The sequence below is a fragment of the Xenopus laevis genome, chromosome 9_10L, assembly GCF_017654675.1.
Source record: "Xenopus laevis strain J_2021 chromosome 9_10L, Xenopus_laevis_v10.1, whole genome shotgun sequence".
In the NCBI taxonomy this organism is placed as follows: Eukaryota; Metazoa; Chordata; class Amphibia; order Anura; family Pipidae; genus Xenopus; species Xenopus laevis.
In genome coordinates this window covers 84,561,649-84,586,874 of record NC_054387.1, presented here as the reverse complement: position 1 = coordinate 84,586,874, position 25,226 = coordinate 84,561,649, and the positions used below count along the sequence as shown (strand labels likewise).

At 38.4% G+C, this 25,226-nt stretch overlaps 1 protein-coding gene across 1 annotated transcript in view; it reads left to right on the top strand.

Moving 5' to 3' along the window:
• Positions 1–24,135, top strand: part of vwc2l.L (von Willebrand factor C domain containing protein 2 like L homeolog) — a 92,525-nt gene extending 68,390 nt beyond the window's left edge. Inside the window, exon 4 of the mRNA XM_018236081.2 lies at positions 23,925–24,135. Within this exon, the coding sequence (XP_018091570.1) occupies positions 23,925–24,073 (149 nt within the window). The 3' untranslated portion in view covers positions 24,074–24,135. The remainder of the gene's footprint in view (positions 1–23,924) is intronic.
• The last annotated feature ends 1,091 nt before the right edge of the window (positions 24,136–25,226 follow it).

Sequence of the window (25,226 nt, the reverse complement as noted above, 5' to 3'; positions counted from 1 at the left end):
GCTACAGATTCTTTATTTGATATTACAGTTGAAAGGGATATATCTTTAGCCGACGTCTCCTTTCATGCTCTTACAATACCATTCATCCTATGGCACTTCAAAAGACTGCCTGCATAGATTAATGGGGATGTATAATATGTTTCTGTTTGTTCTTGAAGTGCAGTGTTTTAGTCTAACAGAATATCATTTACACAAAATAAAGCCTTAAATATTTAAAGGGAGGTTTTTTTTTTAATAGAATCACAAAATAGTGACTGGGAATTAACCCTTATAAAGACAAAGTCTGAGCTTTAAAGTCTGCACTTTGAATTAACAAGTTGGATGGATTGGTTTGTGGTTTGTGTTTCTGTTGCCATCGACTCAGAGTAGTGAATGCTTTAATGCTGTGATTGGCTACCTGCTGGGAAAGGTGCTATTCTACAATTCTAATGATTGACTGCTTGCAGGTTCTAGTTCAAACCACATCAAAGCCATTTACAGTATATAGACCACAGAGAAAAATGTAATTATATGCCAGTGGAATGTGCCTATAAAGGGAAAATATTATTCATCACAGTCATAGGGCCCACCTTACTTATCCCACTGAATATGTTCCTTTACTCTTCTACAAAGTAATATGCTTCATCATTAAAAAATAACATGCATCTCAGTGTTTAATTTAATATGTGTACCTGAGTGCAAACAACCATCCTGTGAGCGTTTAATTGAAAAATACTAATTTTAATCCAAATAAGATTGTTTTACAGATGCCAAAGGAAACCAATTTAGCTTTGATATCAGATTAACATGGTTCATAAATATAAAACTTGATCAAAAGCAGTGAGACATTAAATGGGATACATGTTTTTTTTAGATTTAAATTTTGATTGTATTTTACTTTTGAACAGAATGATGTTGTTGTATTTTAATCCTGGCATCTGTAAAGAAAACTTTAATAGAAAAACATCAATCTAGGGTTATTTTATATCCTTTTTAGCCTTGGGGCACTTTAGTGAGTAGGGAAGAAGCTCATCACTGTATTTCCCCACTAGAAATAAGTATCTTGCTCATGTGTGAAGTGGCACTGTTTCAGTAGAGTGGCTAACATACAAGAAAAAATTGAGATTGAGAAACAGGAAGATACTTCTAGAGACCGCATGCCGAATGTAAGATGATAGATTATTAAAACTCAACTCCCATTAGACTAAAGCAAATAAGACAGATTTCTGAATGTACAAATCTGGTGCTTGGCTCTCATTCTATAGCATGCACCTAGGGGAAAAGTGGATTAAGGACTTCAATTTAATCTAAAGCCAAGAGGAGATCTATGTTGGCGAGTGGTCATTCACGTTTATTACATTACCAGCAATTTATATGCAATTCCTGGTGTGAAATCCTGAGCATTATACAAACATATCTTTTTTTCTTTTTCCTGTGCTTAGACTTTTGGTTATTCAAGGGCATCTTAGTGAATCTAGTTTTCAATGAGCTAGTCTCCATATCAGAAATACTTTTAGAAAAAAATAGATAATTTTATGGAAAGCGCTGTATTTCCAGAGGGTCATAGAAGGAATATTGCCCCTTTGTTTCACTTGAGGATTAGGAGCTGTATAAAGTTTTACTCCAGATTAAAGACAAGAAATGTGCATTTGAATAGGACCGTGGCAATTTAGGCCTGTTGCCAGATTCACCCTTAGCTCTTTACATTCAGATTTCCTTTGACGTAACCTTCAAGAAGAACAAATGTAACTCCTTTTCCAATAGCATAACATGCAAGACAAGGAGAAAAAATAGACGCTGTTTTAAATTCCCATCATGGTTGTGCCGACACCTCCTGGGAAGCAACTCCGAGCATGCTGCATGCCTATAACTTAGGTCTTTGCCGGAGAGTCTAAATTCTAAATGAAATGTGCGCTAATTTAAACTGGTTGCTGAGGCTGGAACAGATGCAACACACAACAACAATGACCTTGTGAATGAGGTTATATTTGCATTCCAACAATGAGGTCGAGATGCAGTGTTATTTAACTTCTTTTTATAACAACAAGGCAAAGTTGTTAACCTGTGTCTTTCAGTCGGCTCATGCTGCCCTTGCTGCTCATTGCTGCAACAGTGCAAGATTTCTGAATATTGAACCTCAGGAGAAACTCTAATGTCGGTGCAGGCTCAGAAAAGTTTTTTAGCTGCCTGTTTCTGTGCTTTGTGTTGCTTTTTGACATGTTCTGGAAACTGGTTCACTAGGAGGTTACTGTAAGAAAAAAACAATTGCCTAGCACTTTGGTGGAATGTCCAATATGGGAATAAACTGTGTAGTTGCAGCGGAACTGCATTTTCTAAATCTCTAACTGCACCCATATGTATACAAATCCTCACTAATCATTTTCTTTTGTATATCGTTTGGTGTGTTTAACAAAACCTGCTTCTGATATGTATTCCAGCTAGTTAGGTGTATGTATTAAAAGAAGTACAGTATGCAAAGCCTCTGCACTCAGTATTGCAAATATCTGGTAGCCTCAGGATTCCTCCTTTCTGCAATGGTTACAGACAGGCTTTGCAACTTAACCATACAAAGCAAATCCATAGAGCAGCTGTTCCAGGTTGCCCCAGCAGGACTCAATTATATAAAATAAATCAAATTCTCATGGAAAGAAGTGCCTCTTAATCCAAAAAAGTTCTATTATTAAAATATAATGCAGACACAACCAATTGCAAAATACTCCACCCACTGTCTGCAAGAAAGAAACCACATGCATTAAAATAGAAAGAATAGATCAGCTAATACACAATTATTGATGTAGCCACTCATTGTGCAGATTCTTAGACTAATTATTTACGAACGTTGGGCAAATATGCAACAAGGTAGCAAACCCCTAGCAACAATTTATTTGTGTTATTCTATCTGCATCAGATTGATAAAAGCTTAATGCTTAGAGTTGCCATGGGTTACTGCATGGCACAAAGTGTTGGTTTCTCAGCCTATTTACATCAGTACCATGGACAGTTCAAAAGAAACTTCAACTGCCACTAGGTCCTTAGCAATATACTATAGAAGGGGTGCTCATAGGCTTAATAAAGGGCCCAGGGGGGCATGAAACATTGCTTGGCTCTTTATGCATCGGGCTGAATAAACACTTGACAATTTATAGGTGTGGAAGCTTCTATTGTTTCCACTGGCTGTGGTATTTATCCCCTCTGTTTTTCTAACCTGTAAGGTCTGTTTCTATACCTCGTCCTTGGTATTAGCATTCAGTAGAAGATATAGTTGGTGAAACAGTCCAAGGTCGACGCAGAACTTTGCTGCAAAAATCTCTTTATTCACACAACATGTTTCGAGCAAAATTGCCCTTTGTCAAGTGACACTTGACAAAGGGCAATTTTGCTCGAAACATGTTGTGTGAATAAAGAGATTTTTGCAGCAAAGTTCTGCGTCGACCTTGGACTGTTTCACCAACTATATCTTCTACTGAATTTATAGGTGTGGTACTGGATTCTTTTTTTATACTAACTGAGCCCATAGCAATATTTTCCAATTATTCTCCTTACACTTAAAGGGCACCTAACACAGTCAAAATCAAAACACATATTAATCTAACAACATATACAATCTAAACACATTTAATCAAACTACATATACAGCAGTTTTTAACAAACCCCTTACTTTGTCAAATGGGTTCTTTCACTGAGGTAGTCCATAAAGTGATACTAACATGCAAATGAGTTCACAAGCATGTTCAAATTGTAGCACTGCCCTGAGTATTCTACCCAGAATTCCTAGCTTTAGTAAAACTCCTCCACTAGAAGTATCAGGAGATTTCCCTATCTTGTCCCCTGCTGGTGATGTCATTATTCAAATGAAGGGCACACACTAACATCCAGACAGGTGGCAGCACTACTGAACAGCAGCTAACACAGAATTTTGGATCATTTGTAAATAGCTTAGAAGGGTTGCAAGGCAACCAAGGAGCATGTGTGAGATTTCAGACCTGCAGTTGGCTGTGAAGATACAGGTAGGAGGAGGCAGTGAAATCCAAGATGCCTGCCTCAGATAGAACTGCAGTGGAGATAGGGGAGATTTTGCAGAAGGTATAGTGAGCTGATGATTTTTCACATAGTATCTTTACTTAGTAAATGATTTGAGTTATGATTGGTGCCCTTTAAAGAGCAACCTCCACCCAAAAAGTTTTCTTTTGCATAATGAAAGAAAATGTAATTCTAAGTAACTTTCCAGTATGCATTGAATATTTTTAAAGTTTTATGTTATTTTGTAAATGTTTAACAGGAGTCAGGTCCTTTAATTAGCTTATTTGCAACATTTTTACAGGAGTCAGAGCCTAGAGTGCAAAGAATGCAAACCATCAGACATTTACTTCTTTCAGTAGCAATGACATGTTGTCATCTAAAAAAAGATTGCTCTGCGAGACTATTTTATTTTTGTTATTCCTACTTTTATTACCTTACTTTTCTTACCTATCTTTCTATTCAGGCCCTCTCAGATTCTCTCATGCAATTCACAGCTTTGTTGCTAGGGTAAATTGGACTCTGTCAAACAAAACAACTACTCGAGAGATGTCAAGAGATGTTGAACAACAAGCTAAATAATAAAAAAAAAAAAATAAGGCCAACTGCATTAGAATATCACTGTCTACATCATACTAAAAAGTAATGTAAAGGTGAAGTAGGGTCCTTGGTAGCTGCCATTTTTTTTCTAATCTGTTTTGTTCTGCTCTCAACATTCTGTGCTTTTATCAAAGAGATACTTCACATTATCTAAGGATAACATAATGTAAATATACCTTTGTCAACATTGAAGAATAATATAACATTTAATAAAATGATAAGGTCATTAAATCCCAGTGGTTTTTGTTGCATGCATGACAATATTAGTGTAAGGATCTGAAATAAAGCTCTGCTCTTGTGTTTATAGGCACATGGGAAAGAATTATCTTCATTTGCATATACCAGGAGTGATATCCTGTTTGTGAGGCAAGAATGTAACTCAAGATATAGTGAATAAGCCCCAAGGCATATGAGTGTAGCTGCACTGATGGCCTGAGTGCAACTACATGGAGCAGTGCCTAAAAATGCGAGAGCATGAATTTTTGGGATGCTCTTATATCCAACAGGCCAACAACTCAGTGCCTCTACACCCAGAAGTGTATAGGAGAGGATCAGCTTCTCTTGCTTGCCTACAAAACGCAGGTGTAGAGAAGCAAACCCTACGCAATGTATGATCTTGGCCTTAAGATCACAAAAGCCTGGATATTATGTTTGCTCAAGAAATCAGCCAAGTCAAAGCATTAGCAGAATCAGCCATCATAGCCTAAAGGAAAACTATACCCCTCAAACAATGTCGGTCTCTATAAAAATATATTGCTTACAACAGCTCATATGTAAAACCCTGTTTCATGTACAGAAACCATTTTCATAATAATATACCTTTTTAGTAGTACAGTATGTGCAACTGGGTAATCATAAATAGAAAACTTCCATTTTTAAAAATAAGGGCCACCCCCTGGGGTCGTACGATTCACTGTGCACACAAACATGCCAAACAAACTATAATTGTTAGGTCACATGAGCCAATTAACAGACAGAGTTCTATCTTTTGCTTCCACACTTCTTCCTGTTACAGTTAGTGTTGTAGTATTTCTGGTCAGGTGATCTCTGAGGCAGCACACGGACCATCATGAAATGGTGATTCAAGACAAGAGATATAAAAGGGCAACATTTATTTTAATAGATATTCCAGTTTGATAAGATTCTTTAATATGCCACTTAATTTGATATAAACTATCTGTTGCTCAAATGTTTATTTTGGGGGTATAGTTTTCCTTTAATCTGGCAGGGCATTCCACAACCTCACTGTTCTGACTGTGAAGAACCACCTACACTGCTTCAAATGAAAGTTCTTTTCTTCTAGTCTGAAGGGGGGGGGGGCTCTTGTTCATTCATCTTTTCTATAGGAAAAAAATCCCTGCTATCTGTCAAAAATGGCCTCTAATGTACTTGTAAAGTGTAATCATGTCCCCTTTTTTGTCCAAAGTAAACAACTTCTACCTTTACAGTTTACCCTCAAAGTTTAAATCTTCCATCCTTATAACCAGTTTAGTTGCACGTCTCTGCACTCTCTCCAGCTCATTTATATCCTTCTGAAGGACTGGAGCCCAAAACTGCACTGCATACTCAAGTTGAGTTCTTACCAGGGACCTAAAAAGGCAAAATTATGTTCCAACCCTCAAGTTAATGCCATTTTTCTGCATGACAGTACTTGCTATAGTAGCCACGGAATGACACTGCCTAGAATTTGACAACTTGTTATGCACACAAAATCCAAGCTCCATCTAAATTAAAGAAACCCACATTGTCATTTAGTGTATAACTCACATTTATGTTAATTCTAGCAAAGTACATAACCTTGCATTTTTCAACACTGAACTTTATTTTCCAGTTTGCTGCTCAGTTCTCCAGTTTAGTTACAGTAAATCACTCTGCAGAGTGGCAGCATCCTGCACAATTTAGTATCATCAGCAAAAATAGAAACAGTACTTTCAATGCCCACCTCCAGGTCATTAACAAGTTGAAAAGCAAGGGGCCTAGTACAGAGCTCTGCGGTACTCCACTTACAACACTGGTCCAATTAGAAAATGCTCCATTTAGCACCACTCTTTGTTATCTTTTACTCAGTTATATACCCAAGTACAAATACTATGTTTCAGGCAAATATTCCTTAATTTTATCAGTAATTTCCTGTGTGGCACATGCTTTAGAAAAATCTAAGTATGTAATGTAATGTGACCATACTATATCCTCCTTGTTGATTTGTAAAGGGATTATGCAGCCATTATTATCACACATTAACTTCCCTAAGTTTCACTTCTGTAAAAACTGGGCAGTGATCATTAGAGATTCCCATCAATAAATACTCAACAGCATAATGACCTTTTGCAGTGTTATACTTTTAATTAGACTTAATGAAAAGACATTAACACTAGGACCTGTTTTTTTCCATTTCAAAGCGTCTTAGTCTCATGTGTTTAATAACTTAAGTAATTGGTAAGAGACAATTAAGCAGCTTCTGCCATCAATTCACCCATCAGTCGTTCTCATCCAGCGTCTATCAATGCAAATGTAATATAAACAGAACTGGTTTTATGGTGCTTTAAAATAAAATCAAATGGAGTAACTTACCTAGGACTTCATTTTGTCTTTGATAAGTTTCCCTATGGGTCATTCAACTCAGTGCTGAAAGGGAACATTTACTACATTGTTGTCAGGGAATGGCTACACTACAGTGGCCCAGCATATAGGGGGAATGAACTGTATCCATTTGTTGCCCATTGACTAACAAGGGGCAACTTGCAGAAAAATATTTTTCCTTTTTTTTTTTTTCCAACTTGCAGAAAAAATCCACAATAACAAGACACCTCACTGTAGTTTTCTCTCATCTCACACATAGAGCGAATAGGTATGCTACTGTGGCCCAGCATTAAGGGCACAATATAAAATTATAGCCGGTTAAACAAAACAGGGATCGTTTGTCCATATATTGCAATGTATTAAACTGGCCAACTACATCAAAATCATCAGTCCTATACCGAATTTCTTAACAGAGGCAGGGTGGGGGGGGGGGAATAGTGCTGAAGAGCCTAAAATAAGTGCAGTCGGAGAAAGGACAAGCAAGAACTTGTTATTACTCACTGAGGGAGTGAGCTGAGCAGCCAGAAGCTCCACCAAGGAAAGCAAAATGGTATGGTAGCTCAAATTAATAGGTTTAGGATTAGAGAGATCCCAAGAGAAGCATCACTGTGAGGACATAGTACTATTGGGACTGGGTACCTGCTAGTGAGATTACTGCTGGCTGTAAATAATGCACTACCTGTGCTTAACATCAAGTAACTATTCTAAATTCTGTATTTTGTATAATTTTGAAGTGTAGAAAACCCTTCCTCCAAACATACAGCAAGGGCCAACCTGAGTCTATAGAAGGCATGCTCTGCTGGGAGTTACAGAGTGTTATAACTTGCCAGGCCTGTGTGAGAAAGGAAAAGATATTGTCCTAAAAAGTGTTAACCAACCCCAGTTCCTAAATACTGTTATACCAGGTTTAAACTAATGTTAAAAGACAAGAAACTCAGATTTACTAAGGGGGGGTGCCAATATATTAGACACACCTTAGTACAGGCATGTCCAAAGTATGGCCCGGGGGCCAAATGTGGCCCATTTTCAAATTTACACCGGCCCTTGGCCTCCATCATGAAATTAATCATAATGTGGCCTGCCAGCACAGTGCGAACAGGAATCGCGTAGCCGTAGCAGTACTATTTGGGCACAAATAGTGAAATGATCTGCCACTTGGTCTAAACTGCTGCCTGTGTGCTGAAGGTGTTAGCAATAGACACGTACTGGCATGTAGTGACACGCTGCTTCACATACTTCTTTCGGGCTGAAGGTGTCAATAGATGTACTGACGTGCCAGTACAGTGAACTAAAGAAGTATGCGAGAGCAGTGCATCACTATGTGCCAGTACGTAACACCTTCAGCTCACAGGCAGCAGTATAGACCAAGTGGCAGATCATTTCACTGTGCCCAAATATTACTGCTATGGCTACTCGATTCCTTGTTTAAATTAGTTAAATGATGTTAATGGTTCAAAGACCTCTTGACTCTGCCTCTTTTTCATACATTTAAGTGATGACTAGCCAATGGGAGGTTATTTGTGTCATGACTATATGGGCAATTGTTTGTTTGGCAAATGTCTTTACTATGTGTCTGAACTTTACAGATCTTTATAAAGATATATTACAAAAACAAGGCTATATTTTATACACATTTTCAGCTAAAGCCTTTTTGCCTCTTTAATTAGGGCACTTATAGGGTGCACATCATTTCAACAATCTTCAACTTATTACAGAATAATAAGTGTATGAATATGTGTCGTGTTGTAGCATGCTGGGCTTGTTCTCTCTGTGCTTAAAGATACTGTATATATCACATAAAAAACACTTGTGTTTTTTAAGTGGGATCTCCCTCAGCTTTGGGTGATGAATTAGCATTGCAAGTTAGTAAATTAAGATACAGATTTACTGGTGGTGTGGGGGGAGGTTGGATATGTACATTCCCATCCTGAAACAGGTTTTAATAGGTATTAATATCAACTGTTTTTTTTTTTTTTTTTTTAGAAAACACCATCCACAAGACTACTTTATTTTATACTAGACTGCCACCCACAAGACTGCTTTATTTTATGTCAGAACTCTTTTTAATACACAGTTTGATAAACTTGCTGTTTTTCTTTACATGATGAAGTTAATGAAGTTAAGCCTTGTTTGGTCCTTGTGAGGCAGTTATGTAGATTACGAGTGTGCAGATATCTCATCTGCATATTTGACATCTGTTTATCTGCTAGCCGGAATAGGAAGTGAAGGGAGGGGTTGTCTACCTTGCAAGGACCAAACATGGAGTAGCTTGAACTGTTGACTCTAATTCCACTTAAGTAGATAGAATATGATAATTACATTATTACAAGGTTGTTTCAGCTTCACAATACAGATTTCTGCAGAAGAGCCAACCTCCCCTGTTTATTTGTTCCCCTGAGTTATCATTTTGCTGCAACCAAAACATTTATATCTACTAAATAGCAGGTCAGGGGGGTCACTTTGTTAAGGAATCCCTGTGTAAAACAAATTGGCCATGACAGGTTCAGATACCCGAAGGAGAAGTAAGAGACCACAATGACCCTTACAGAGTGGGAGAAGCAAGCAGAGTATATGCCTCTTTGGTCCTAATATACAGCTAAAGGCCGAACACACAGGCAGAAGGATAGAAGGAGACTTTCCCCCTCATTGACTTGTGGAATCTAATTTCACTTGTAATGAAATGACATTTCTGCTCATCGTTAATTTTACAGCTATCAGTCGGAGCTCGCTTTCCCCTCTTCTCTGCGCTTCTATTCCTACTTTCACAAAGAAACACCAATTACTAATTGCATTTTTTATTTTTGTCTTTTATCTTAAAAGCAACAACAGTTAAATAGAAATTAAACTTTTTATTGGGCACATTAGGTTTTAACTCTTTCTCGGTACAAAGGGAAAGACGGGATTCGGCTGCATTATTAGCGGAACTGCTTCTGTCCCTTACGTGCCGTTCTGTTTACTGTGTACGTGAGCAGCCTCATTAGTTTTTGCCGGCACCTGAGGGCTGTTGCCTCTGCTGTTAGGTTCTCAGTGTTCACATTTACCTGCTGCATAAAAACTACATTTGTTTATCTTGTTACTGCTGCATGTTGCTATGCTCTCTTCTATCCTTACATAATCCCCCAGTTTTTAAGTCAACTGTAAAATACTGAAAATTCTAGTTTAACTGTGGCGTAGGCACTTTTATAAACAGTGCAACCATAACTGCTACATATGGACTTTACACCCAAGGGGAAATTTGGTGTTCCTTTATATGCTGCAGTTCTGTATATTTGTGTATATATACTATGAAGTCTATGTTTTCAGTCATCTAAGGTAATTGCCACTTTCCAAGGAACATATGAGGCAGAATCTTTTAACAAATATTAATATCTATATGTTACAGGTTGGGTAGAATGTAATCTATAGTCCTAAAATATGAATGTTGATTGTATGACTATACAAACACCATTGAATTAGCAGGAGTGGGGTCCCAGTGTATGCCGAGTGCTGCATTTTAAGTGCAGATACATATAGCTGAATTCTCACTTGGAATAAAGGTGTTCCAGGTCTTTATGTGCACTGGAGCCATCTGTGTACAGAATCAAATGGACACACTTTGCAGTAAACGAAATATTGGCCTGTTCCAAAAGCTATGAAGAAATGATGCAGAGTTGTAAAGGTGTGTGGGCCATCTCAATACCTGCATGTTGGGCAGGCATGGCCATACAGGTTGAGGGCAGTTTGTGGGCCCAGTACCCTCCATGACCGTGCCATTAATATCTTCTCCCCAGCCCTCTGAAACATACTTATCTGTCTCAACTCCTGCTAGTGTATTTAATATATACATGCTCTGGGGCCCTCAGGTGAGTACAGTGTGGGTAAGTGCAGGACATATACAGTCATATGAAAAAGTTTGGGAACCCCTCTTAATTCTTTGGAGTTTTGTTTATCATCGGCTGAGCTTTCAAAGAAGCAACTTCCTTTTAATATACAACATGCCTTATGGAAACCATAGTATTTCAGCAGTGACATAAAGTTTATTGGATTAACAGAAAATTAGCAATATGCATAATAACAAAATTAGACAGGTGCATACATTTGAGCACCCCAACAGAGATATTACATCAATACTAAGTTGAGCCTCCTTTTGCAACTGCCTCTAGACGCCTCTTATAACCTTAGGTGTTTGGATTCTGAATGGTGATATTTTTGACCATTTGTCCATACAAAATCTCTCCAGTTCAGTTAAATTTTATGGCTGCCGAGCATGGACAGCCTGCCTCAAATCATCCCATAGATTTTCGATGATATTCAAGGGGACTGTGACGGCCATTCCAGAATATTGTACTTCTCCCTCTGCATAAATGCTTTGTAGATTTCGAAGTGTATTTAGGGAATATCCAACCCCTGTGTAACTTCAAATTTGTGACTGATGCTTGAACATTTTATCCTGAAGAATTTGTTGATATTGGGTTGAATTCATCCGACCCTCAACTTTAAAAAGGGCCCCAGTCTCTGAACTAGCCACACAGCCCCACAACATGATGGAACCTCCACCAAATTTGACAGTAGGTAGCAGGTGTTTTTCTTGGGATGCAGTGTTCTTCTTCCGTCATGCAAAGCACTGTTTGTTATGACCAAATAATTACATTTTTGTCTCATCAGTCCAAAGCACTTTGTTCCAAAATGACTGTGGCTTGTCTAAATGAGCTTTTTCATACAACAAACGACTCTGTTTATGGCGTCAGTGCAGAAAGGGCTTCTTTCTCATCACCCTGCCATACAGATGTTCTTTGTGCAAGTTGCACTGAATTGAGAACGATGTACAGATACACCATGTGAAGCAAGATGTTCTTGCAGGTGATCTTTGGGTTGTCTGTAACCATTCTCGCAATCCTCCATATGCCGCTCCTGTATTTTTTTTTGGCCTGCCAGATCTGGATTTAACAGCAACTGATACTGAACAATCTTTGTTTTCAGATCTTTTGAGAGTTGCTTTGAGGATCCCATGCTGTCACTCTTCAGAAGAGCTAAACAGAATCACAACTTGCAATTGGCCACCTTAAATACCTTTTCTCATGATTGGACGCACCTGCCGATAAAATTCAAGGCTTAACAAGATAATCCAACCAATTTGGTGTTGCCAGTAATCAGTATTGCAAGAGTTTAGTCAGCTCTCATACTTCCAGAAATCCTTTCATTTAGTGCAAGTCTCACAGTTTCCACCACCAACTGATTTTCGAATCCTTTGTATCACAGACAGCACCATCCATGAATGTATTTTCTTAAATTCTGCAAACTGAAGGATACTCTGGTCCTAATGTAGAGTTTGTGTTGCAGCTACTACATATGTGTCTCACTATGAACTATTTTAGATTTGAGCATGATTATGATATGCAGGCATCTGGTACGGCAATGGGAGTGGCCATGGCACCTGCATATGCAAATCTATTTATGCATCAATTTGAACTCAACAATATTATGCCACACTTTGGAACAAGTTTATTATTTTTCAAACGTTTTATAGATGATATATTAGGGTATTGGGGGGGTGACAAGGAGGATCGTGCACCAAATAGCCTGGTAATTGCCACACAGTTTGGAGATATTTCAGGACAAATTAAAAGGGTGATGCACAAGAATTGGAATATTTTACAGGCAGACAGTAGTCTGAAAACAGTATTACCCAGTCCCCCCACTATAGCTTATAAGAGAGGAGTTAGCCTTCGGAATCTTCTGGTGAAGACAGATCCAATAGAGTGCTATCAAAAAGCCCAGACTTGTTGGCTAACCAATCGTAAAATGGGGTGCTTCAGATGACCCACTTGCACTTCATGTAGATACATGAGCCCTAGTCAGAGTTTCACTCACCCACACACGGGAAAAAGATTTGCTATTTGATCGCACATTACATGCACCACTACACATGGTATTTATTTAATAACTTGCCCATGAGGTCTTTCTGATGTTGGCAATCTGATCTTACATTGCGGCTTAGGATGGATGCCCACCGTTCGGCTATAAGCACAGCGTTCAGGGACAACTATACCACGAAGCCTGTTGCTAAGCATTTCTTAGAAATGGGTCACCATCTACCAACATTTAAATACATTGGTATAGACCAAATATCCCCCCTTAGGAGAGGGGGTGATAGGTCCAAAATACTTCTCCGGAGAGAGAATGCTTCTGGATTAAGAAACTTAATACTATGGCACCTCATGGCCTTAATGAACATTTGTCCCTGTTGTGCTTTTTGAAACAGAGATAAAGAAAAAGATCTGGTTAATTGTATCATGTTTGTTACAGTGTATCACTAAGAAGGGAGGTTGTTATACAATGTTTAAGTATATTCTGTTTATCTACAAACTGCAATAATGTATCAGGTTTAACAAATATGTTTGAGTTGCTATATTGTTATATTCAAATGATTACTGACACTGTGACAACCTTCTAGTTCTACTTGCTAGTGACTTTTCAGTATAAAGTTTTTGTTTTAATCACATGCTGCATCTTGATAACGGTCCAAGGCACGGACCGAAACGTCGATGCGTGTACAATGCTCTTTTAAAATTTAATAAATAAATTAAGTCTTTTAAAATTCCAGTGTGCGCTGCTAACTACCCCCGTCCTGATGACGGTTCGAGTATAGGAGCCGAAACGTCGTAATAAAGCCTACTATTCTTTGTTTTGCACTATAAAGACCTGTGTGTGCGGTTCCTTTTTTCTTATTAATTACTATTTATAACCAGCACCCAGGCATCAACATATAGTGACAGGTGCACTAGCTTTGTTTTATATAGATAGATATATATATATATATATATATATATAATTGGAAAAGAAGTCTGCACACTCAGGTCTTTAAGATTTAAAAAAATCTATTTGCTACTATCAGGCCAGAGAATTTTTTTTTTTTAAAGGCCTGTTCCACATTCTGCAGGTCCTTATTACCCCTAGTGTCAAATAGTTTTGAGATATTGCTTTGAAAGCACCATTGACTAATGTACGTTGATTCTTATAATTATTTGCAATCGGACTTAATCTTCTCATGCACTGCTAGCAGTCCTGAGGACTGGTATGGCCCCCCATGTCCATAAGACAAAAATTATACAGGGGACAGAGTATATTTCATCATTTACTACAAAGAAATAGCATTGCCTACAATTGACATGGCTTATTACAAGAGTTGAATTAACCAACAACAAAAGCTCTGGCAAAACTACAAATATAGAGAAGGCGCTGCTGTAGGCAGCTATCTTTCTGACTGTGAAGGCAGACTGAGCAGGGAGTTTAATGTTCAAGAGAGAGGCCATAAATCTGCGGCCCTTAAGGTCCCTAGTATTTTTTTCATTGGTTTCACTCATTGCCTGAGAGCTCCACAAAGCCAATTCCTAATACAAAGTATTTAAAGGGCAGTGTGCAGGGACCATTCCAGCATAAAGTCTGACCCGCTGCCTCAGGAGAATTTGGACTTCGGCTTCTTTATGTAATTAAGTCAGATTTAATGGCTGACTCCCTATTGATCTAAAGGAGAAGGGCTGTGGTGCGTGTTGTGCAAGCTAAGAGCAGCAACACTGAAAGGACATAAGGAGACTGTATTATATGGAGAGGAACCCAGCACACAGCTGTTATTTCCCAGTGCTTTGGGGACCACTTGCTCTCAAAAATCATATTAACTGTTCTTGAAATGATTAACACTTTTAGCTTCCAATCATAAAGGGTCTGGGGAAAACAGCCCTTGTGAAGCTCACGCTGGTCACATTCAGCAGTACTCAAAAAAAGAGAGTTTATGGGACAGATTTATCAAGGGTCGAATTTCGAAGTACAAAAAACGTCGAAATTCGACCATCGAATTAAAAAAATTCTAATATCAAATTCAAAGTTTTTTAAACAAATTTGGCAATCCTGCGGTCGAATAAAATTGTTAGATCGAAAGATTAAATCGTTCGAATCGAACGATTCGAGCGATTATTAGCGATCGATCGAAGGATTTCTATTCAACCAAATAAATTTGAAAAGTGTTCTGGAAGGTCCCCATAGGCTAACATTGCACTTCGGTAGCTTTAAAGGACAAGGAAAGGCAAAAAATAAAATCCCATTTTTACTTTCTGTAATGAAAAAGAAACTGATCTCCAATATACTTTAATGAAAAAATGTGTACCATTTTTATAAGAAACCTGACTGTATGAAATTCTCCAAGTAAAGATATATACACAATGTGAAGTAAATCAAAGTCCTTACAATATTCCACAGGTGCTCCGTCTTAGCACCGCAAACAACGATATAGTTTATCCAGAGGTGTGGAAAGAAGGACGCAACTACAGGATTCCTGCTAATGTGCTATTTATTAGCCACACAATGTGGCTAATAAATAGCACATTAGCAGGAATCCTGTAGTTGCGTCCTTCTTTCCACACCTCTGGATAAACTATATCGTTGTATGAAATTCTCCCTTCATTTACTGCTGTGGATAGGAATTGTCAGACGGTCCCTAACTGCTGAGCAGGGAAACAATCATACTTATGAACAGCAGGGGGAGCCCCCGCCTTACTTCCCAGCCATGCAAAACTCAAGCAGCTTTTTTTTTATGACGATCCCTAAGCAACCCAGACCACACTGAGCATGTGCAGGGTCAGGCAAAGATGTTTAACAAAGTTACAAGATGACAGCCCCCTGTGGCCAACATAGCATAAATCATTTGTTTGATTAGGCTTGTGGTGCAGTAAGTTCATGCTTATATTTAGTATACAAAATACAGCATTTCTAGCCTTATTCTATTTTAGACTTTCCTTGTCCTTTAATTTGGCAAAGTATGAAGTCGAAGTTTTTTTTAAAGAGACAGTACTTCGATTATCGAATGGTCGAATAGTAGAACGATTTTTACTTCGAATCGTTCGAATCGAAGTCGAATGGTCGAACATAGCCTATTCGATGGTCTAAGTACCCAAAAATTTACTTTTTGAAATTCGAACCATTCACTCAAGCTTAGTAAATCTGCCCCTATGTGTATAAACCTGGGTAAAATCAGAATGTGACTCAATGATTATCTTATTCCATTTATTAGTATATTGCATATTAATTTATTCAGCAAAATTGCTGTGTCTGTTTTTGTGAGGTTACCCTTTAACAACTTATTACACAAATGTGAATGAAAAACAAACTAATAATGCTTTTTGAGGGTTAGTAAGTATTCTGTACAATAAGTTTCGCTAGACCATGTAGGTGTCTAAACATTACCTTGAGTTTACTGCATTGATGTCCATATCTGATTTGTCATGGGGACAGGACATATTGGCCGAACACTGATCTGGTTCATATTTATTGCAAGTGTCCTGCTGCACTTCTTTTCCTATGTCATTAACCAAAAGAATCACTAGTGGACACAACACAACTGCAAGGCTTGCACCTGTTTCTAAATGTTGCACAAATGTTGATGTTATTATGGACATCACATGATTGGGGCATGGGTACTCTCTTTGAGCTCATGGTGGTCAATTGTGGGTATTGAATACAGTGTTCACTTGCTACTAAGTGCAATGAGTGATCTCACTGATCTGCCTTATGAAAGACATGGAAGAAAGCTATGTCCATATGATATGAGTGTAGAGATGCTAGGTGGCAACAGAAAGCAGCAACACTTTATTATGGCAGTTTATCTCCTAAAGGCTCAGTGGAAGAGCACACAGGAGGTGAATGGTGTGTCCTTTAGTGCTTATTCACCCTACCTTGCACATATTAAATGACCCTTCTAGTGCCTAATTTCTAATGAATGCTGTATCTCTTTGCCTTAATATAAATGTTTCTTCCAGTGCTTATTCTATGTGAGTTGGGGTACTTTTTGCTCCAGGCCCCATGATGGCATGCTTTCCCAGGGCTATTATTGATCCATTGTAGGCACATCTTCACATACACATGAGGAAGCCAGTGTGACCCTTCCATTCATCTTCATTTTCCCCACCAGATACCCTTTTGCTTATCTATTTTTCATTTATGGACTTTTTTTCCTTAATGTTCATATATTTCTTTACCTTCCCTAATCTTTTTAATTAACATTAGTCCTAAAGTGACACTCTCTCCCCCACCCCATATGTTCAATTTTTCCCTAACCCACATGTGCCATTCCATCTTTACCCCCTCTTATTGTTCTGATAAGTCACTCCTACTACTTTTCCTTTCGTAACTTCTTTCTCTCCTGTCTCAGTTTTCACAGCTTCTTTGAACCTCAAACACCCCCCCCCCCCAATCATTGGTGTATTTCTCCAATTTGTGCTCTCTTCTCCTGTGGCCCACATTTTATTTGGGAGAAATACTCAATGTACTACAGGTCTCCAATTAAATGTGTATCTTGATTAGAGAACTGCTCTTTTTTATAGTAGTTTAAAATAGCATTTGTTTTGTCACACAGTAAGTATAAGGTCTGTCATATATACTCCTTGGTCATCCAATGGTACATTGCCCAAAATAAAATGTCCATATCTCCAAGGTTTATCAACTTGAGTGCAAAATACAGTATTGTGCTTTATTTAGTTTGCAGGCATCTTCCCCAAGGCATTGTTAAACAAAACAATTTCTTCCTGGCCACTGCAAGGCTTGTAGCTATTTATTGACTACTACAAGTAATTTTGACAGATTTGCCAATAAACAGTTGTTATGTTGTACCCACTGCTGCATTAAATCAGGAAGTGATACAATGAAATGTCTCAGGGACAGATACTCTTGAAACATGTAAATTACCAGTATATATGTCACAGGTGCTTGTGTATTGCAATGTGCTAAAAAGAGACCACACATGCACATCTTGACCCTCCATAAAATGGGGCCCAGTGCTTAGTGCAGAGGGATCGGCACCCTCCCAAACCGTAGATACATGGAAATGCACCGGCCCTTAAGGCAAGTAAAAGCGAGGCAAGTAGGAGCGGGGCAAGCCCTTGCAATTATATTTGCGAATGTGTAACGTTTCGGTGTAAACCTCGCCATCAGTGCCAGTTTATTTCCATGTATCTTGTTTATTTTAGGGCACACATCAACCATAAAGCAATTTCTGCCACCAGTATGTTCTCTAGTCACCAACAACACCTTGAAATAATCACTGTATCTCTCCAGATAGGCTCTTCCAAAACTTAGCAATGCTTATTGCTCCTAAGGCATCAAGAAGAGGCTCCCTTAGGACTTTCAGTGCCAAACTTGACTAAATACTATAGAGCTGCAAGACTTTCCCAATGGGCTCCTTCACATGCAGGAGAAGCTGCCCCTTTATGGGTCCAGATTGAAAATTACTTGCTCTACCCACACCTCACCAACCATGTCCTGTGGCTCAGCAAAATTCCCCTACAAAGCTTTACGGAAGCGTCCCCAATCACATTAGACATGCTACACTTGTGGATAAAACATCGCAAAAGTTCCCAACTGACTTCGCTCCCCTCCCTCCTCAGCCCAATAATTAACAATCCGGACTTCGCACCAGGAAAGTCTAAAAAGGCATATGCATGGTGGCTAGGGAAAGGTGTGACCACGTTGGAGACCTTGGTTCAACGAGGCAAACCACTCACTATGCAACAACTAATTCAAAAATTTGACCCACCCCAGCAAGAGTTATTTAGAGCGTCACAACTCATCCACTACGCCCATCAACAAGCCAAAAAATGCAATGACAACTGATTCACGAAATCATGCTTTGAATCAATCTGCAGACAAGCACCACTGGCACCAGGCATCCTCAGCCTAACGTATAAACTATTCAACAAACTACCTACCGAAAATATCAAACATAAATATAGGCTGCAATGGGATAAAGACCTCCAAACTACAATCTCAACTCAACAATGGTCACAATGCAGCCTCACAGCAAATTTAGGAAGTACCTGTGTTTCCAATAGAGAGACCTCTGCACAGAACTTACCTTGTGCCATCACGACTACAAAGGATCTACCCGTCTTGCGATCCACTCTGCTTCAGAGGTTGCCAAGAAACAGGCTCAATGCTTCACATATGGTGGACTTGCAAAACTGTCTCAATATTCTGGGATCGTATCACACAACTATTGTCCAAAATCCTACACACAGACTTCCCTAAAGACCCAACCACCATGCTCCTGGGAAAAAAACCAGCTCGCTTACCCAACTCGGCTCATAGACTGTCACAACATATCCTCACAGCCGCCAGGTTGATTATTGCTCGCAACTGGAAAAAGCCTACCATCCTTATATTCATGCTTAAAACAAAGATAATTGATATAGCAGCTAACGAAAGAATGTCTTATATGTTGCAAAATGATATGGAGGCCTACGATAAGATTTGGTTACCCTGGTTGGCATATGAAAATGATCCCTTGCTTTTCTCAGCATTGCATGTATAATTCGTTGACTTTCTCTCTGGGTCACCAAGCTACTTGAAAATGCCAATGATCACTGTTTTTATTTGCTCTGATACCTAGCCCAGCCGCCATTATTTTTTTATTTATCTATTTATTTATGTATTTATTTGCTAAACCCCCCCTTTTTTTTTCTTTTTTCCCCCTTTTCTCTATTGTTTCATTTACTCCCCGTTTTACTTCATGTTATCCTATTGCTCTCTTATTCACGATTGAACCTACATATGATATCTTATGATTTTCCGTGACTGCACTCATGCAATAACATGTTGATTTTTTTACATTGGAAAATCAATAAAACATTTCAGTTTAAAAAGAAGAGGCTCCCTTGACTTGGATATGGTTTACTTACAGCAACTTCAAATAAAAGGGACATATTCTTTAGTTTATATTGCACCTTACCAACTCTTTCCAACAAAAGAGGTACTTTAAATGTATACAACGTTCATACACGTGACACAACTGATATTTCAGTGTGCCAACATCATACCCAGGTAGCTTTACATCTAAGGAGCAGGTTTATGTTCTCAATGTGCAGTATATTCAATGTAACTCTTACTCTAATAGTTGGATAAACAATTGTAGCAGCACTCCGATGTTTGAAAAAACTTTTTTATTCGTGCAACAACAGCAACGTTTCGGACTATTCCAGCCCTTTATCAAGCCAAACAAAATATGTAACAAACGTGCTTTTAAAGGTGATTACCAGGTGCTTGGTGGGAGGATTTACCAATTAGTCACCACCTCCCAATTAAGAGACTCTAATAGTTGGCACCTGCTGAACATAGGAGAAGAATAATTAAAAAAAAAAAAAGAGGGAGGCTTAGCACCCCTAAAATAAACCAACAGTGAAAGGCTTCACAAATTTTTTCTTTTTTGGAGATTACAATATAATTTCTTTATGGCAGTCACACAGTGCATTAATATTAGACTAAGTAACGGTCATCAGAAACTGCATTTTTAAGAAAGTGGAAATTTACACAGGCATGTAGAAAACATACAGCTTACTGCACATGGTTTCAAGTTCAGAATCAGACCCAGGACCATAATAATACAAGATAGAAATGCCACTGCTGTGCCACCATGCTTACTAGCCTACTTCATTCTGCACTGCCACTCCACAATGGTAATATAAGAAATTAAAACCTGATAGTTCAGGGTAGATATTGAATTGTAAGTGCAATAATGTAGTAGTACCGACTATTGTCTGCTTATGACAATTAACCTTAGATCATACCCAGCAATTCTTCACTGGAAGCTTTTTTCAGCATCACACAATTTGCTTCTGGAACAGAACTGGGATCTCAGCAGCTCAGTGCATCCCTCATGCTATCCACAGATTATTTTCTACTGAGGACATACGGTCTTCGAATGGACTCCTTACATTGGATATAAATCTAGAACATTGAATTTATTTCCTCCGTTCAATACGTAATATACTTAGTTGTGTTCAGACATGGATTGCCTTAGAATAAAGCCTATTTATGGTAGTGCAGGACGAAGGCTTCTCCCTACACATGTGTAACAATGTAAAATATATGCAGTAAACACGCAGGTTTGTATTCACCCTGGGGGAAATATTTTCCATAAAGTTAGAAAAGAGATCTGTTCACCCTAATGTATCAGAGAGAGCGTGCACATGCATTAGTATTTTTTACAGATAGGCCACTTAAGAGAATGCAACTCATTTGTATGAATATATGAATAAATAAAGCATTTAAGCACCAAAGAAAAACCACTTAGTGGGACCAAGTTATTATTAACCCCCATTCCAGCAAAACTGCAATTTCAAATAAGAGAATATTAACCCTTCTTATACCAGATATCAAATAATGTTACTTTTACATCAGTCACTAATGTTGACTTGCTTGTAGAATATTTTTATATTTTGGGTTATAAAAACACACTTTTTTCTTTCTTTAATGACATTCTTACTAAACAATGCTGTAAAAAACATGCAACTATAGGAGCAGCAGCGTTAAGTCTGTAAGTGTGGCCTGGCTCATGCCAGTCACATGGTTTCTAAATGGACTGAAAACCCAAGTGAATTTATTATGGATCTACATGCTTACATATATCTGCCTTGCCTGGTCACTGTATTTGCCTGACCCCCAGGCTTCAATACTTACAATGCAAGCTCTATAAACGTATCACTTACTGTGCCTGTAAAATGAAATATACAGTGGTCTGCTAAAGCTGAATAGCAATAAAGGGAACATTTATATGGGTCTAGGATAGGAGTCATGATCCACAAGCCTGTGGGATCCATTCTAACTCTCCACTTGGAACATGCTCGGAATATGTATTCTCTGTCTCCGCTGCTTCTTATGTATTTGTTACATTCAAACTCCAGTCCTTCACCTGTTCTTGAACAGCGCCTATATGTATAATTCAACAATGGCTGGAGGGTTGCAGATTATATATCCTTTATTTATTAAAGTGCTGTAAGACAGTGCAAGTGAATTGGATGTAACTATACGAAAGAGCAACCAAGGGTATCATGAGAATATAACGAGTATATGATAATATTGTAGTTCTCCTAATTACACATTGTAACTGTGCATTGGTCAGGGCACCTCCTGGGTTTGCAAATAGTATCTTTATGTGTGATCAGTCTATGCCTTATGACCTATAACTGGAGCCATATAAATAGGGTCTAATAAAAGTTATGATAACTATTGCCATATTTGATAAACTATCAAGTCAGAGACATGAATTTGATGTTTTAAGGCTTGGGAAATTTGGCATACATCTACTAAATTAAGGTTTGTTTCTAGATATTATATTACATGTTTCATTCTTTACCCAACACTTCTAGGCTTACACGTTGACTATTAATAAGTGCTCGGTAAAACATCATATGCATAAGACTGAGCTTGTGTTGTACTATTTACAAATACACCATTTTTCAAGTCTAGACTGGGTCGATATCTTAGAGGGCCTGCTACAATTGATAATTGGTTCATCCACTGTATAAGCTTTAATTACAGGGCAGTGCACTTGAGCCTCCCAGTTTAAGGGCAAGTTTACCTAATTGGGATCTGCTTATATTACAGATATAGTATACATCCACTGAAGCAAAGGAAAATGTCTTTGGTCATTGAATAAGGGTGATTGCAGTGTACCAGTGGGAATTAGACCGTTGGGAGTTACAAAGAAAGCAAGTCTGACAACATTAGTATCTTTTTTTTTAAAGTTTTATTTATTTGTTTGAACAACAACATATTTGTCGGAGTATAATAAAGCATTTCTTCTTTATACATGTTTAGGCCGTTAGGGGGGGTTAGGCCGTGGAGGTTATTCAGTACAGGTATAGGATCCCTTATCCGGACACCCGATATCCAGAAAGCTCAGAATTACGGAATGGCTCCCATATGGTCTCCCATAGACTCCATTTTAACCAAATAATCCAAATTTTTAAAAATGATTTCCTTTTTCTCTGTAATAATAAAACAGTAGCTTGTACTTGATCCCAACTAAGATATAATTAATCCTTATTGGAAGCAAAACCAGCTTATTGGGTTTATTTAATGTTTAAATGAATTTCTAGTAGACTTAAGGCATGAAGACCCAAATTACGGAAAGATCTATTATCCAGAAAACCCCAGGTCCCGAGCATTCTGGATAACACGTCTCATACCTGCATACGCAAACGTTCCTGTCTTAGGAGTTGTTTATCTGCAGTCTTGTGCTGTAACTGAGTCCAGTGTATCTGCCCATGGGCCCCAGACTTTTTCAAATTTATCTGGGCAGCCTCGGCTCAAGTAGGTCAGTTTGTAGAGTGGCAAAGCCTCATTTATTAAGGATTTGCAACTTTTTAGTGTGGGTGGTTTGGGCAGTTTCCATGACAGAATAATCGTTTTCCTAGCATAGAAATATAAAAGCCGCAACAGGGAGCGCCTATGTTTGTCGGGCACTATACTTTCTACCAGTCTCAGGAGACATGCTTCTGGTGATCGCACATTAGGCAAGTCCAGCGTTTGTTCTATGAATGTTGTTCATTTTGCCCAAAATGGATCAATTATTGGACAGGACCATAAAGTATGCATGAACGTGCCTGGGCTGGCTCCACATTTGAAACATAGGTTGTTTGCCATTAGGCCCATGGAATTCAGCCTCACTGGCGTGAGGTAGGTTCTGTGTATCGTTGCTACTAATCACAGCGGGTAAGTAGGAGTGGGTAATGTCCTCCCAATCTTCTAAGTTTAACTGTGGCATATCAGATGCCCATTTAGTATAACTTTGGGCAAAGGACATTAGTATCTTTAAATGAATGCTTATTGGTGCTCTCATACTGTTCCTCTTCAATTCTTATTAGTTCAATTACTTCCAGTTACCTTGCATTGTTGTAGTCAATGGATTAACTAAACTCTTGTAATTCTGTTCATTTCCTGTTTAGGTCCTAACTGCTTTGCAGGCACCATCATCATCCCGGCAGGTATAGAGGTCAAAGTGGATGACTGTAACATCTGCCATTGCCACAATGGAGATTGGTGGAAACCAGCACAATGTTCCAAGAGGGAGTGTCATGGGAAGCCAAACCTATAGACTCACGGTGCCTATTCTGGACAGGGAGGAGAAAGTGGGACATCTCTCTACAGATCAGCCAGTAAAAGAACACATAACTCAAAGCAAAGGTCAATTATAGAGGACAAGTTTAATGGAAAACATGCAGGAACAAATAGGATTAATTGCTCGGTGCATATACTGCACTGAGCTGCAATCACTGACGTTCAGTGCCAACTCTTGATCACCTAATCGCCACGTCTGGGGACGGCTAACAAGGTTTCATCAGAGAACATGGATACTTTCCAATGTGACACTGTGAGGAAGCTTTGGATTCATTGCATTGGTCCTTGCAAATTTACTTGACAATCTTTTGTCCTGTCTCCTGTTATTTTACGTTTTTTTTTTTTATTATTATTATTATTATCCTGGAATTGCACATGATTTTCACAGATGAGACCATGAAAAAAGGGGGTAAATTATGTTCTTTCTCAACAGTAAAGTGGGATTCATTCCTGCATACATCCTCACTATAACTAAACACTGTTACAGAATGACTTCTTTTACTTAAAGAAAGGCCTAGATCATTGCAGAACCATTTTCTCCAGGAGAATTATATTTGTTGAAATGTGTGTCTTTTTCATGTAGAAAAGCATCATTTGTCAACAGTTATTTTTTCATGTATTGTTTCCAAATTATATGGGCCAAATTTCAGTGGCAAGTCTCCAGTGCCGACAACTGTTCCTTCTGACTGTGCTGCCTCTCTAAGCTAAATGTCCAGTAACATCAAAACGTGGAAATGATTCATTTGTGCTGATATTCCAGTTATTTGTCTTCAGTACTCATACAATGTTCGCTTCAGAGCCAAGGTTTTGAATTTCATCCAATTTTTTTCACTTAATGCAGTTGCAGATAGTTTTCATCTGTCCAGTTGACTACTGTTAAAGGAAATGTAAACCCTCAAAATGAATGTAATATTGCTCCGACTGTGCTTCTAAGCACTTTTGCAAATGGCATCCAACGCTTCTCTTGTCTTTCCTAGGGAGAACATCATCTAAAACGTTCTACCGACAGTAGACCTGCTGGCAGAACTGACCAGAATGTGGCACTGTTGATTCAATTTCATAATAACAGCAGTGTAATAATTGCTAATGTAAATAATGTCTGAGCAAATCTGCATGAATTTGTTTTGAAG